The sequence below is a fragment of the Cucurbita maxima genome, unplaced genomic scaffold (assembly GCF_002738345.1).
Source record: "Cucurbita maxima cultivar Rimu unplaced genomic scaffold, Cmax_1.0 Cma_Scf00079, whole genome shotgun sequence".
NCBI lineage: Eukaryota > Viridiplantae > Streptophyta > Magnoliopsida > Cucurbitales > Cucurbitaceae > Cucurbita > Cucurbita maxima.
In genome coordinates, this window is record NW_019272095.1 from 29,956 (window position 1) to 43,627 (window position 13,672).

General features: G+C 37.7%; 1 protein-coding gene and 1 non-coding gene across 3 annotated transcripts in view; both read left to right on the forward strand.

The window, feature by feature from the left end:
* Positions 1-13,672, forward strand: part of LOC111472568 (origin of replication complex subunit 1B-like) — a 28,167-nt gene that overhangs the window by 6,746 nt on the left and 7,749 nt on the right. The window contains exons 4-14 of one of the 2 annotated variants that reach the window (XM_023118171.1): positions 1,277-1,423; positions 1,760-1,906; positions 1,995-2,146; positions 2,223-2,322; positions 2,484-2,606; positions 2,676-2,834; positions 8,033-8,090; positions 8,486-8,664; positions 8,832-8,943; positions 11,760-11,830; positions 13,148-13,243. In XM_023118171.1, coding sequence (XP_022973939.1) covers positions 1,277-1,423; positions 1,760-1,906; positions 1,995-2,146; positions 2,223-2,322; positions 2,484-2,606; positions 2,676-2,834; positions 8,033-8,090; positions 8,486-8,664; positions 8,832-8,943; positions 11,760-11,830; positions 13,148-13,243 — 1,344 coding nt within the window. The remainder of the gene's footprint in view (positions 1-1,276; positions 1,424-1,759; positions 1,907-1,994; positions 2,147-2,222; positions 2,323-2,483; positions 2,607-2,675; positions 2,835-8,032; positions 8,091-8,485; positions 8,665-8,831; positions 8,944-11,759; positions 11,831-13,147; positions 13,244-13,672) is intronic. The other variant, XM_023118172.1, reaches the window with a different exon arrangement.
* Positions 1,334-1,411, forward strand: LOC111472610. The gene has a single exon (XR_002715454.1). It is a non-coding gene; the product is annotated as a small nucleolar RNA snoR28 (small nucleolar RNA).

Sequence of the window (13,672 nt, forward strand, 5' to 3'; positions counted from 1 at the left end):
AAAAAAAAAAAAAAAAAAAAAACACTAATAGAATACATGCACTATTCTTCAATGGATTGAGTCCAATGCCTATAAAATTACTTGCGGCCAGAGTTTAGATGGTCTCGATTTTCAATGTTGCTGACCTCTTTACCTATTACCCACCTGATGGTTTCCAATGGCTTCATGAACTTGAGGACAAGTTGTTTTGTTAGACGGAGGGAATTGATGTAGGTTGTGTTTTGTTTTCCTTGATCAGTTGGCTATTAACTGCCATAATTAGTTTGTTTCTTCTTTTACCGTTGATTTTAGTCGTTGTTAAAGTTAGTTACAGAGGTAAGTAGGGAGCTGACCTATAAATAGCAGCTTTCTAAGCTGTATAAAAAATTTCAATCAATAAAAGAAGACGATCCTTGCATTCAAAATTATCAGTAAATTGGGACAAAAAGAGTGGTTACTCCAGTTGGAAATTCTTTCTATGGACTTGGTTATAAAAAAAAAAAAAAAAGTCCATGTGCATTTCAGTTTCATGTCAAAATAACCTATGATGAATGGGGTGAAAATAACATTTGAGGAAATGTTGGAGGCTTGTGAAAATAATGTGACTGAACCGCTGTGGTATAAAATAAGACTGCATATGTTAGTATTGCTTCTATGTAGTTATGGTCCTTCAGTGGAAGAACTGGTGGTTAATAAGAGAGTTGTGAGGGTTGAGAAGATGGTAAGGGTGCGATGGAAAAGAAACTGAAGAAATGCTTGAGCATATAAATGCATTAGCTTGTTAATTGTAAATATCCTTATAATATGTATTTTTAAAATATATTCTATTAAATGTAACATGGCTGCATCTTAGATTTGTAGAAAATAGTGCGTCATTAAATGTGCTGGAATGTGTGTGCTTTTTTGAAACCGTTATTTTGATAAAGCTCTTTTAAGGTGTCTTAGCAAGGACCAAGGTAGATCTTTTGTCCTTAAAAGAAGATAAGCTAACATTCAGAGACTTTTTAAATTTGAAGCATGGACAAATTCTTGGTGGAAGATTTTTTGCTATTCCTGCTTATAGGGTATGAAATAAATGTAACAACATAGGTTATTGTTTAGCAAGGTTTACCAGATTATAGTTTCTCTCTGTACTTCAAGAAGAAAGAGAGTTGCTAATTGAAATGATTGATTATATTAGCTGATTATATTAGCTGTTCTATATTACTGCCTCTAGTTACATTCTAAATCTTCGATCTTATTGCATTAGGAGACATCCTTTCAATTATCGGCAAAATTTCCATGTATGTCATTGCAGATGGAATCGCTTCTTAGACAGTGTCAAGTCATGAATCCTAAAGACTACTATAATGCCAAGGAAGGGGATGATATATTTTTATGTGAGTATGAATATGACGTTCGTTGGCATAGTTTCAAGCGGTTAGCTGAAATTAATAAAGAACAGGTAAGCCTTCGGAAAGGTGGAACTAGCTGATGTAGTACAGTAGTTTCTTGCTAGCTACTGGTTTTTATTCCCCTGTTTTTCCCTTCTGTTTTGTTAGTTCTGGTTGGTTACCGTGGTTAGTCTTTATTTTTACAGCTAGCTGTCTTTTATTTTTACAGCAAGACTTTTAATTGTTTAAATCCAGGTAAAACATGTTACCATGGATTAAAAGGCTGGTTTATAGCCTTTATATAGGGGTCCTTAGGTTGTAGATTTCTCGAAGATTTGTGGTACATTATTGGCATTGGGATGTTGATTGTTATAATATAATTTTTTTTGTACATTTTAAATTGGTAGGATGGTGAAGCAGTTGATAGTGACAAAGACTGGAAGTTGGAACAGAATGTAGACTCTGATTCAGATGGTGATGTGGAATATGAAGAAGAGAGAGCAAAAATTTTACAATCTCGAAACTACCCAAGCTCTACCCACGAATTGGCCGCAGTACGAATCATCTTTTTTACTGCATGTATATTTTATTTTGGCTTTGTTCATGCAAACTGCCCCTGTTGAATTTTTGATGCACGAGCAGAATTCAAGGAAAGGACAATTTTGTGGACTACAAAAGATAGGAGCAAAGAAGATCCCCGAGCATATAAGATGCCACAAACAGACTGAATTGGAAAGAGCAAAGGCAACCCTCATGTTGGCGTCATTACCCAAGTCTCTACCTTGTAGGAATAAGTGAGTGGAAACTTGACAAATCTTCTTCTTGATGGGTAATTTTCTTTCCTTTGACAAAACATACCTTTTGTTCTAGAGAAATTGAGGAGATAACTACATTTATAGAAAGTGCTATATGTGGCGATCAATGTTTGGGGCGATGCTTGTACATCCATGGTGTTCCAGGAACAGGCAAGGTAGTACTACTTTCTTTAGCCAGCAACTGATCATACCTATAATGTTCCTTCGGATGTTTACATGTGGTACTTTTGATATCTAAACTAGACTTCCTTTTCCCCCTTTCTTTATTAAAAAAAAAAAAAATTATAATGACGTGCTATCCTTTTCTTGAATCTAGACAATGAGTGTCCTGTCAGTAATGAGGAACTTGCGGGCTAAAGTTGATGCCGGAAATATAAGGCCTCATTGCTTTGTAGAGGTCAATGGTCTAAAGCTGGCAGCACCAGAAAATATATACAGGGTAACGGCGGTGTTGACTTGGCTTGATTGCAACCTTGATTATTGTTTATGATGCTCTTTATTATTTCAGGTTATACATGAAGCATTAACTGGGCATAGGGTTCATTGGAAAAAAGCGCTTCAGTTGTTGACCAAACGGTTTTCAGATGTAAATAACTGCAAAGAGGATGAACGAACTTGCATTCTGCTCATCGATGAACTTGATCTTCTTGTAACAAGAAATCAGTCGGTAAGTATTGCACTTTGTGAGCTTGTTTAACCGACAAACTAGTTCATTCCTAATCTTTTGTTAGTTAATGATGCTTGTTTAATGTATAGTAGCTACTTGGTAGCGCAGAGGATGTCGAAAACATTGCCAATAGATACAGTTGTAAAATGGGTGAATAGCCGAATTTGTACTTGGGGTTGTCCTTAAGAGGGAATCCCAAATCCTTCTTCTTCTAGAAAACCATTAATGAAAAAATAGAAAAAGGTTACAACATGTTCATTATGTTACACTTCTAAAGGTAGATGGCTCATTCTCATAAAAACTCACAATGTCCCACATTCTCATGTCCTTCATTCTCACTTACCACATGTCTCTATTCAAAATGCCTGGCTACAAAAATAGGAAAACTATTTTCTTATTTGTAGAAAGATAGTCCACACCTTGTTCGATGGAATACTATAGGAATACAATAGCTCTCTTGGTAGACTAGGGAGGACTCAGCTCGCCCCACATTGGATAAGGGAGAAGAATAGAACTCCCCTTGCCAAATAGAAATGGAGATATTACCATGAAGGCACTGGTGTGGAGGCTTAAAAAGGCTAAGTATACTCTGGCATTATGCACAAATCTACCCCTACCTTCTGCAAAAGGGGCATGGAAGTACATACAAAAGCATTAAAACCTCATCGCTAATCGCTGTTGGAGGAAGGAATGACCTTGATTTAAGGAGTATTTGTGTAATCCCATTAAATAAGGGAAGTAGTCCACCTTATCTGTATTGTTACCTAATATCTTGGATTTATTGGTACCTAGTAACTAGCTAACTAGCTAGTTACTAAAGATTTATTTAGATTTATTGTTACCTAGTAACTAGCTAGTTACTAAAGATTTATTTAGATTTATCCTATCTTGTTATTTAGTATTTAGATTTTATTTAGCTTTTTTTGTATAATAAAAGAAAAATGTACTTCAAAAAAATAAAAGAAAAACAAGTTAATTTAGACTTGCAACATGACATTAGAGCTTTTCTATTTTGGAAAATGTGATTAGAACCAAAACCCTTGAATTGATGAAGCCTTCATCGCTGCCGATCTTGATCAAATTTCATCAATGCCTTCATAGTTGTTGTCAAGTTTCATCATTAAGAGCCTTCATAGTTGCTGTTAAGTTTCATCATTCAGAGACTCCGTGAGGGGGAGCGCACTCCAAATATGACCACTTGGCCTCACTCATAGTATTCTCTAAGTCGCACGGAGCTCACAAACCAACCATGACATTTACTCATTGTGGCACTAACTCATATGGTAGCGTGGTAGCGAAGTCTGGAAGCTAGTATCATAGTCCCACTTTGGCTCTACTTCAGTCAACTTCTCAACTAGCCGCCACCTTCATGTGGCGATTGTTGCCTCAACACTTCTATAGTCTTTCTGCAACTTCACTTCTCTTTGCCCACTTCTAGCCAGATGCTCTCTTCTCGAGCGGATATTGGTCTTGATCCTATTGTGAAGTCACCCACCTTAGGCATTAGGCGATGACTCAAGGAATATGCGTGTGCTCGCACCTTGGAGCATATCCACATGGTGAGCAACCCATTCACTCGGGCTCTCTCCTAAAGGACGTGTCCTGCTCAACTTGGCATTTTGCCTGCGCTTGTCTCACTTGACCCCTAGCTTCTCTACTGGCAACTATTGACGCTATTCCTCTAATGCAAATAGTTCTTTGGAAGACACACGTAGTGTGCCTTCTATTTCATTTCTTGCCCACGTCAAAACCCTAAGCCCCGTTGGCAAATGAGCTTGGTCTTGTTTCTTGATGGGTAGAACTCCCCTTACTGAGGAGTCGACACACAACATTAATGAACTTGGGGAGTCTTGGCTTCAACCCAAAAACTGTTCTTGATTTTGATTTGCAACTGTCTTGCCCACTCTGGCACTCTTGACACACTTGCGAATTCTTCATTCAACCCTTGGATTTATTTATCTGACAATCTTGTCCAACTAGATACATAAAGTGTGGCATTGATATCAACTATCACGGTCGTACATTTTCAACCGTGCAACGTCGTGATCTTTGTTAAGGATATTTAATACTGAATTATAGTTTACCATATATAGCATATTTAATCTTTTATTATAGGCTCATATCTAGATATTTGTCTTTCATTACGGCTTACCATAAGTATTTTTCTATTTATTGCTCTTTCCATTTATTACTCTTTCCATTTATTACTCTTTCCATTTATTACTCTTTCCACATCCTTGTAATTTATTTGATTATAAATAGAGAACTTTCACACCATTTAGGTTGGTGGTTTTAGCAAATATTCTCATGGTATTAGAGCTCTTTTGGGTTGCTAACCCTGATCCTTTCTTTTCAATGGCTTCTGAATCCTTTACTGTTCTTCTCCACCACCCCTATTGGCTTTGACGTCGCAGGGGCAGTCTCCATGACTGTCGCAGGCGGGCCGATTGATTACTCTTCGGCTCCACCCCTTTGATCTCCAAATCACCCTTTGCCATACTCTGTACATACAACCTCACCTTTTCCAACACAATCAGTTTTCCCTCAACCAACATAGTCTCTCTCATTTTCTTCCCATTCTTCCATTCATCCTTCACAGAAACCCTAACTTCAGGATCCTCATCAACATTCTCATAAAAAATATATGGAATCTCGTCAAGCCCATCGATCTTTTGTAGAGATTTTCCTTCGGAATTTAGATGCCGCACTGGCCTCTTCGCCAACCAAGTCGCCGTCGACCTCCTTGCCAAAATCGGCTCCTTCGCCACTGTGGTGACTCTTCCAACTTTAACATCGTCTTCGTCCCTTGCTCCATGGGACGTGGTGCTCTCTCCGTCCATTGAAACTTTACCACCAGCTATGGTGTCGGCTACTTCTCCATTGGCTCTGTCTACTATTCCTTTGGAGTCACGAGTGCAAACTCCAGTTGCAAAATATGCTCGAGTTACTCGTGCTCATTTGCTCGATAGCAAACCAGTCCACAAGGCGCATACATCACTCCGTCTCCGCCCCTCTCTTTCTTCGTCTAAAATACACCCCAGAGTCCGCATTCTTGGTTTATACCCCTTCTTCCTCTCTTCTTCATAGTCACCATCGAACCCTCTCTATTCACCTTCTTCCTCTGGATTTCCCCCTTTCTACTTCATGGGTTAGACATATTCTCGCCGGAGCCAAGACAGCATCGCCATTGAGTGATATCTCTCTGTAGTTTTCAATGGCCAAGAAAATGTTTCTTGATGTCTCCTCCGAACGAGATTGTTGACATCTTCACAAAAAGTATTTATCGATCTCTCTTTGAATTTTTTAGATATTTAGTTTTGAATTATAGTTTACCATATATATCATATTTGATATTTTATTATAGGCAAATATCTAGATATTTGCCTTCCATTACGACTTACTATAGGTATCTTTCCATTTATTGCTCTTTCCATTGATTACTCTTTCCATATCCTTGTAATTTGATTATAAATAGAGAACTTTCACACCATTTAGGTGTGGTGGTTTTAGCAAATATTCTCAATCTTGACACTCTCACGACAAGCCTTGAGGGGAACTCAAGTCCTATATTTATTTTTCGCTCATCTTTGTGACTTTGTTGGATCTTAGACGTGGTTTGTCTTTGCCAATTGAACCTAACTTGTGCGAAATCCAAGCTTGTTCAGCCACACACGCTACCCGTGTGTGCATGTTGAATCATTTGCGACTTAACAAACTTGCCTCTACACTAGGCCAAATCATTTGGCTTGACCTTGCCTCTACTCGGAGTCAAGGTCTCTCATGTTCAACATTGCATCTCAATTCTCATCTTGGTTCCTAATTGAAACGACCTTCATATCATGATGCTATCCTAAGTCCCGACATGTCATCGACTATCATAGTTTTCTCGGTCTTGTCCATCGAGGATGAGCCCTTGTATCGTTCATAACATCCGAACATCTCGAACATCTATCCATTTGAGTTCTATCGAGGCATTGGACCCTCTTGTGTCCATGCCATATCATTTATGGATTCTATATCGGATGGCGGGGACATAATCTAGTTTCTGACACGTGGGCGGGGATGATGTCGGCACACCCATGCCGTCCGACACTATCTTTGAAAGACCCATTTCAAATGAAGTCGCTCAAGATACTTGTCTCACAACGCTTGCCCTCTCTGTGACATACACATGTGTCACAGGGTAGCTCGCTTAGGTCAAGGCCCAAGAATGGTGGAAAGATGACACCATGCTTCCCCTTAAGGTACATTTTGAGACATTTCTAGGTATAGGCATAATTTTGACGAACGGTCCTACGGTGTTGTGGAGCGTTCGTCCGATGTACGATTGATACCAAATTTGACGAGCTTTCATATTTCATATGAACAAACTTTAAGGGAATTTGACATGTGGCTCTAAAGGCCCGAGACCTTACCTGGCCCTTTAACAAGCCTATCTTTGACACTCTTGTCTACAGGTTGCCCCTATCTTGCTTATGCCTCGCCTTCTCCTCAATGCTCACTTTATATGGTGTGTTGGATGATGCACCGTCCTTGCTCCTATCATGGCACTCATCTATTTTGATCCTCGCATGGTTGGATGAGTGCCACTTGCGGGTTGCGGCTTTGCTTGTCGTTACGTGAGGGTCACAACCTGCTCTCTTCATAGTATTGTTGTGACAACCGTGCACATATATTTTAATTTCTAAACAAAAATTCTAAATATCTTTGGAGGACAGCTCACTTTTCTTAGGAAAGGGGAGGAGTTATTGGACATGGCTTGAATGCACCATCCTTCGAGAATGCAAAAATTATATTATGGACCATTCAATTATGGACAAATCTTTTGTTGACTTTCTTTTGGAATATATGGAAAGAAAGAAATCAGAGAGTGATAAAGAAAACACGCGTTTATACTAGGCTCTTCATAAATGTTGTTTACCACACCACCATTTCTTGGTGTAAATTGTCTCATTTTTTTTTGCTTCCTATAGTTATAATTCCCTCCGTGTAAATTGAGGAGGTCTTTTGTAAGCATGTAAATTTCAAACTGATTGGTCTCGTTAAAAAAAAAAACTTGATTTATTGCGCTTTCTTTACTTGTTAACCAAAAAGATCTTCATTCCTAATCTTTAATTGTTACTTAATGATGCTTGTTTAGTATGGCAGCTATTGGTTTCTAATATCTCTCCTTTTCTGTTTTTAAATAATTCTAACAGGTTTTATACAACATTCTTGATTGGCCGACAAAGCCACAAGGAAAGTTGATTGTGATAGGTACTCATTGATGGTGCTCTCTGCTTCCTCTGCTCTTCTTCCTTTTATCACTTTATCGCCTTGGTGTTTTCTACTTTGAATTTCCCTTCTTTTCCTTTTCTTTCTTTAAAAAGGTTTTCAAGCATTAAAAGATGACCAATTGGTTTGGAGATCATCTAGATTGGACTTAAAAGAAATCTTTTCAATATTTTCTAATTTATTTAGACGAAACATTTATATTAGAGTTATGTGACTATGTGATCATAGATCTATTAGAGCTTCATCCAGGATCTACTACCCTCCCAACAGTTCCTTGGGAACAGCAATTGTGCTTTATTTAACCTTTTAGAGGACAGTGATGGTTAAATGATAGTTTTTGTGAGTTCAGTAACCTTTATCTGATGAAAATTAATTAGGTATTGCAAATACCATGGACCTTCCTGAGAAGTTGCTTCCTCGGATTTCTAGCCGAATGGGTATTGAAAGGCTTTGTTTTGGTCCTTATAATTATCAGCAACTTCAAGAAATCATTTTGAGCCGCCTCGAAGGAATCGATGCATTTGAGAAACAAGCTATTGAATTTGCATCAAGAAAGGTAGTTTGTTTTAAAAATCAATATTTTATGTATTTATTTATGTAATAAATAAAATGATTTATGTACCATATATTAAAAATAATTGGCATCAATTCTGCATTATTTGAGCTTAATATTCGTTATACTTGTACTCTGGAGTGTTATTTACTTGGTATAAATCATGTCAGGTAGCTGCCATTTCAGGAGATGCACGTCGAGCTCTGGAGATATGTAGGCGTGCAGCTGAAATTACAGATTATCGTATAAAGAAGAGTTTGACTTCCAACACTAGTATGAATGGTATAAATTCTTATGTACTCAAGTTTGGTATTACAAGATATTTTATAGCAAATATAGTGCCAAATAAAAATTGGAAGCCTAATTTAAGTTACCAGATATTTTGTTGCTTTTAGGTTGTCTCTTCATTGCTTCCTTGCATTTATTTGGCAAGTGCACTCTTTTTGCGTGCCTATATTTTGGATGGATTTAGGGCAATATTAGGTCTTGACTACTATCCCCAAATTTTAGTCCGATTTGTTTTTTGAGAGCTCGAGTCATGGATTGTTACTTGTTGACATGGAATATTTGAAAATACCCATAAATTTAAAACTTTTAACTGTGCATGTACTTAAAGAAAATTTAGATTTAAAACACGTTCAAAATACATAAATATAACTGACATACAAGATGATGCACGCCCAAAAACATAACATAGACATTTCCCAAATCCAAATATACAGAAATCAAGGGTTCATAAAAAAACATATGTAAAAGGGGACAAAACACCGATCTAGCCTAAATCTTCATAGTGTCTAGCTCGTGTGTGCCTCTGCCTCTCCTGCTTTGTCAAACCTCATCTAAAAGCAAAATTAAAGTAGCAGGGACGAACATATAAAGTATACTTAGTAAGTAGCTTGCTGATAGTTCATGGTTTGTTATTAAGTTTTGTTGATCTTAATTCGTTTATTTAGTGTCTTATTCACGTTTTGGAGTTTGTTCCCAATTCCAGTCTTTTCCCAGGCTACACCGAGGTTTAAGCTTAATTTAAGGGTTCAACGGAAACTAGTTCAAGTTCTTAGTTCTTGGTTTTATTTGGACCTCCCACCCTCGGAATTTCTCTAGAGTTTTCTAGGTCTTCTAGATTGTCGTTCCTGTTGGTCTCTCTATATCGTAGGCCCTCAAGGTGCAACCTCGGTCATAAGTTCTCATAAGGTTTATGTATTCTAAAATTCAGCAAACTCTCAAGGTACTATTGTGGACCCTTACTGCATGTGACCGATTCACTAAGAGGAAATTAACAGGAAAACTGCCTAATAATCCCCCCAAAGTACAATTATAAGTCAATAAGCCAGGTCTATAGTTATACAGATCTTTGACAATCGAGCCTGGTATACGGTTAGATGTTAGTTGGAAAACCCCTAATCGTCCTCGTATAACTGTATAAAGTCATATGCATGAACAAATCATCATAAATCTCAAGTTCAACCAACTTTAAAGATATCACTATGGACCCTGCCGCTCATGATAGGTTCACTAAAAGTAAACTAACTGACAAATTCCCTAATAATCGCCACAAGATACACATACATCATAAGTCAATTCTATAGTTATCTGGACTCCTAACTTTTGAGTTAGGTTTATGTTAAGGGTTAGTTGGCAAATCCTCAATCGCCCCCATATAACTGCAAAAAATGGAATTCAGTTCGTTCATTTCTTTGGAAATGTGCATCATAACGTTCAATATGCTTTTTTATACATCAAATTAACTCAGTTCAGGTTCAAATCTCTAAGACATACTTCCTATAACATGCTTTCAAACATACTAAAAGGACACTTTTGTTCTGGCTTGGGTCCTTAGAAATTCCCGAAATTTGCCAAACTCCTCAAAAGTATCCTACAAGATGAAAAACCATAACAATGGGTGAAAACAATGCAAAAATCGAAGTTAACCAGTCCAACTGAATTGATTTGGACCGGTCACCTTCTTCCCTAGACTTCCTTACCCCACGTGCGCGTCACAACAACACGGCCGCCAACTCCTTCGTCCAGTTCTCGTCGTACAAGCACATTATCCGCACCTGATTCCTTCACTTACCTTTAGATCCTCAAATGTAACCTATTGGGACAAGAATCACGTTATTTGGTTGAGTTTTGAGAGAACACACTTGGCTTCGAAAGTTTCGTCGAGACTCACAAACTCTTGCCTCAACAATGTTTTCGATCTCCTCCCACCCAGGCTCTCGGTTTTCCTCTCGTTCGTTAATCACTTTCTCGAGTCTCCTTTGACAAGACTCCTATGCAATGCGCTTGATTTCTTGATTAATCGTCATGGATTTGAACTCGAGCACTCCCCGGCGACTGGATTTTCTCCTTTGGTTTAGGGTTGGGTTCTCTCTTCTTCTTGTGTTTTTCATCCTTCAGTCAACCCTGAAGGGAATGAATTCCCAACAAATCCTCCATCAGATTTATCCAACCCTCAGCCTTCCAACCATGCGTTTTTCGGCTGATTTCGAGGTCCTTCACCCTTGATGCACGCCACCACCTCTTTTGTTCTCTCCCTCTGCCATCCCTGTGGACGCTGCTGGCCCAACGGCTCCACACGCAAATCTTCTCTCTTTTTTTATTCCCATTATTATTGTCCGCTGGATATTACACCATATGAGAGAGAAAACCAACCGTAGCTTTACTAACATGAAGTAGGAGCTACCCTTATAACTTTATCTAGTGTAGGGTCTCATAGCTGCATCTTCAACAATACCATCATGGAAGCTAGTCTTTGCTCCATTGCCGGAACGGAACTTTTCCACTTGCCTAGATGGTTCTGAAACTGAATTAAAAAGAACTCTCTAAGGAAAAAGGAAAAAAAGAGGGGAAGAAAAGAGAGAGAAGTAAAAAAGGATTCCTAGAAAGTTCTCGGACTGCTGCCAGAAATCTATCACTGAGAAGCTTCTTATTTCACACGAAAATGGAATTCCACCCATGCAAAAGACTTCTGTTCACCTTTGCTAAGCTGCTTCAGTTTATTATTTATTTATTTATTTTTTAAAGAAATGTATTTGTGAAAGTTATTTCGGAGTTGGTTTTTGTGTATTTAAACTCATATTTCTACTTTTCAGCGAAAACACATGTAGGAATAGCTGAGGTGGAAGCAGCGATTCATGAAATGTTTCAAGCACCTCATATTCAAGTAAGTTAATGTACTTTCTCAAGTCTAGTTTATCAAAGCAGTATGCTAGAGTATGAATTTTTGGTGCATGGTTAAATAATAAGGGAAAAATTATGTATAAATGGCAGCGTTGTTTATTTGCAATACGTATGGTGAGAATTGTATGGATTTTCTGCGAGGTGGGAGTTATGCAGAAATACTAAATTTTTTTTGCTAATCTAAACATTGAAATTTGAGCACTATTTCCCTGAAAATTCAACATTTTAAAACCCAGATTTGGAAACAAAGTCTAGTTTCCCACCATGTAAACAAGTCCCTAACTTTAGTTTCAAACGTTATTGAGCTACATTTGAGTTTACTGTTAAATAATAAAAATATTAAAAACTTTACTTTTTAAATATATAAAATATAATGTATGAAAAATTACATACATATTTGGATTGATCTAACAAATAGTTCATTGAACCGACCTGACGGGTTGGTCCAAATATGACCTAACGGATTGGCCCATAGCCCAACCTGATATTCTTCGTTCATTTGATTGCATGTCCCTTACATGTTGCATATATTTCTATGTCCTTTAAGAACTATCAAAAGATAAAAAAGAACGGACTCTAAGTTGGGTATCAAATGCATATCTGACCTAAACTAAAAAAAATCATTTAAGGCAGTGAGAATCGATGTTGGTTTGGGTTGAAACCAGTTTGGTTTGTAGATAAGAAAAACCAAATACTTTTGTTCGGTTTCAAGTTTTTTCAAAAGTAAACCGAATTTAGCTGAGCGTAGTGTGTGCAGTTGTCCTTAGATCCTGACTAGTAAACTTGGGGGTGTGGGTTTGATCTAGAGTATTGCATTTTCTTGATATATATTTTGAATAATTTTGTCTTAACACATTCAATGCTAACCTCAGTAGGTCCGTATGTAACTTGCAGGCCTTAGGTCCAACATATGTGTATGATTTACCCGAAACAGTGAACTGCCAGACAAAACTGACCAAACGGTCGACGAATTGATTCCGATCATTTTTCTATTTTACTTCATATAATGACGGTTAGGCTGCGGTTCGACACCTAAACCAAGCCAAACCAAACCAATTACACCCCTACTAAAGTTTCCTCAAAATAGTGTCTATGCTTGCTTGATAATTATTTGTCTTAGTCAACATATTACTGCATAGATGAGGAGCTAGTCATTGACTTATTGTTTCAACAAAAGTGTTTTCAGTTTTAATTTGTCAGGAAGCTTCAATTCAATAAATATGATGAATTTGTACTAGCACGCCACTTGATTTGCACTTTTAAGTTGTCGGCTACAATTCACTTGCTCTCTCCTGTGTAGGTGATGAAGAGTTGTTCTAAGCAGAGTAAGATCTTTTTGACAGCTATGGTGCACGAACTTTATAAAACTGGAATGGGTGAAGCAACCTTTGAAAAGGTCCATAACTCAAGTTTCAATTTTGCTTACTTGATTCTCTTCATCTGGTGAAAATCTAGGACAAAATATACGGCTGGTTCTTGAGGTTTGGGGTTCATGTCTAATTTGTTCTTTGAGATTTCCAAAGGGACACAAGATACTTTTTAGTCCATGAGGTTTGAAAAATAATTTTAAACAGTCTCTAAGGTTAGTTGACCGATAGTTGACTTAATAGAAAGAAAACGCGATAGTTAAGTTGATGATTAGACTTTGCTAAAGTGACATTTTTCCATAAGTTGGTAAAACTATTAATTTTAAATGATTTTTAACACATTCTTTCTCCCCCTTCTCTCTATCCTTCTTTGTTTCATGATCTTCTCTCGTTTTTGTTTCTCATCCCTCTTTCATGGACCACTCTCTTCCCCCCCCCCCCCCCCCCCCCCCCCCCCC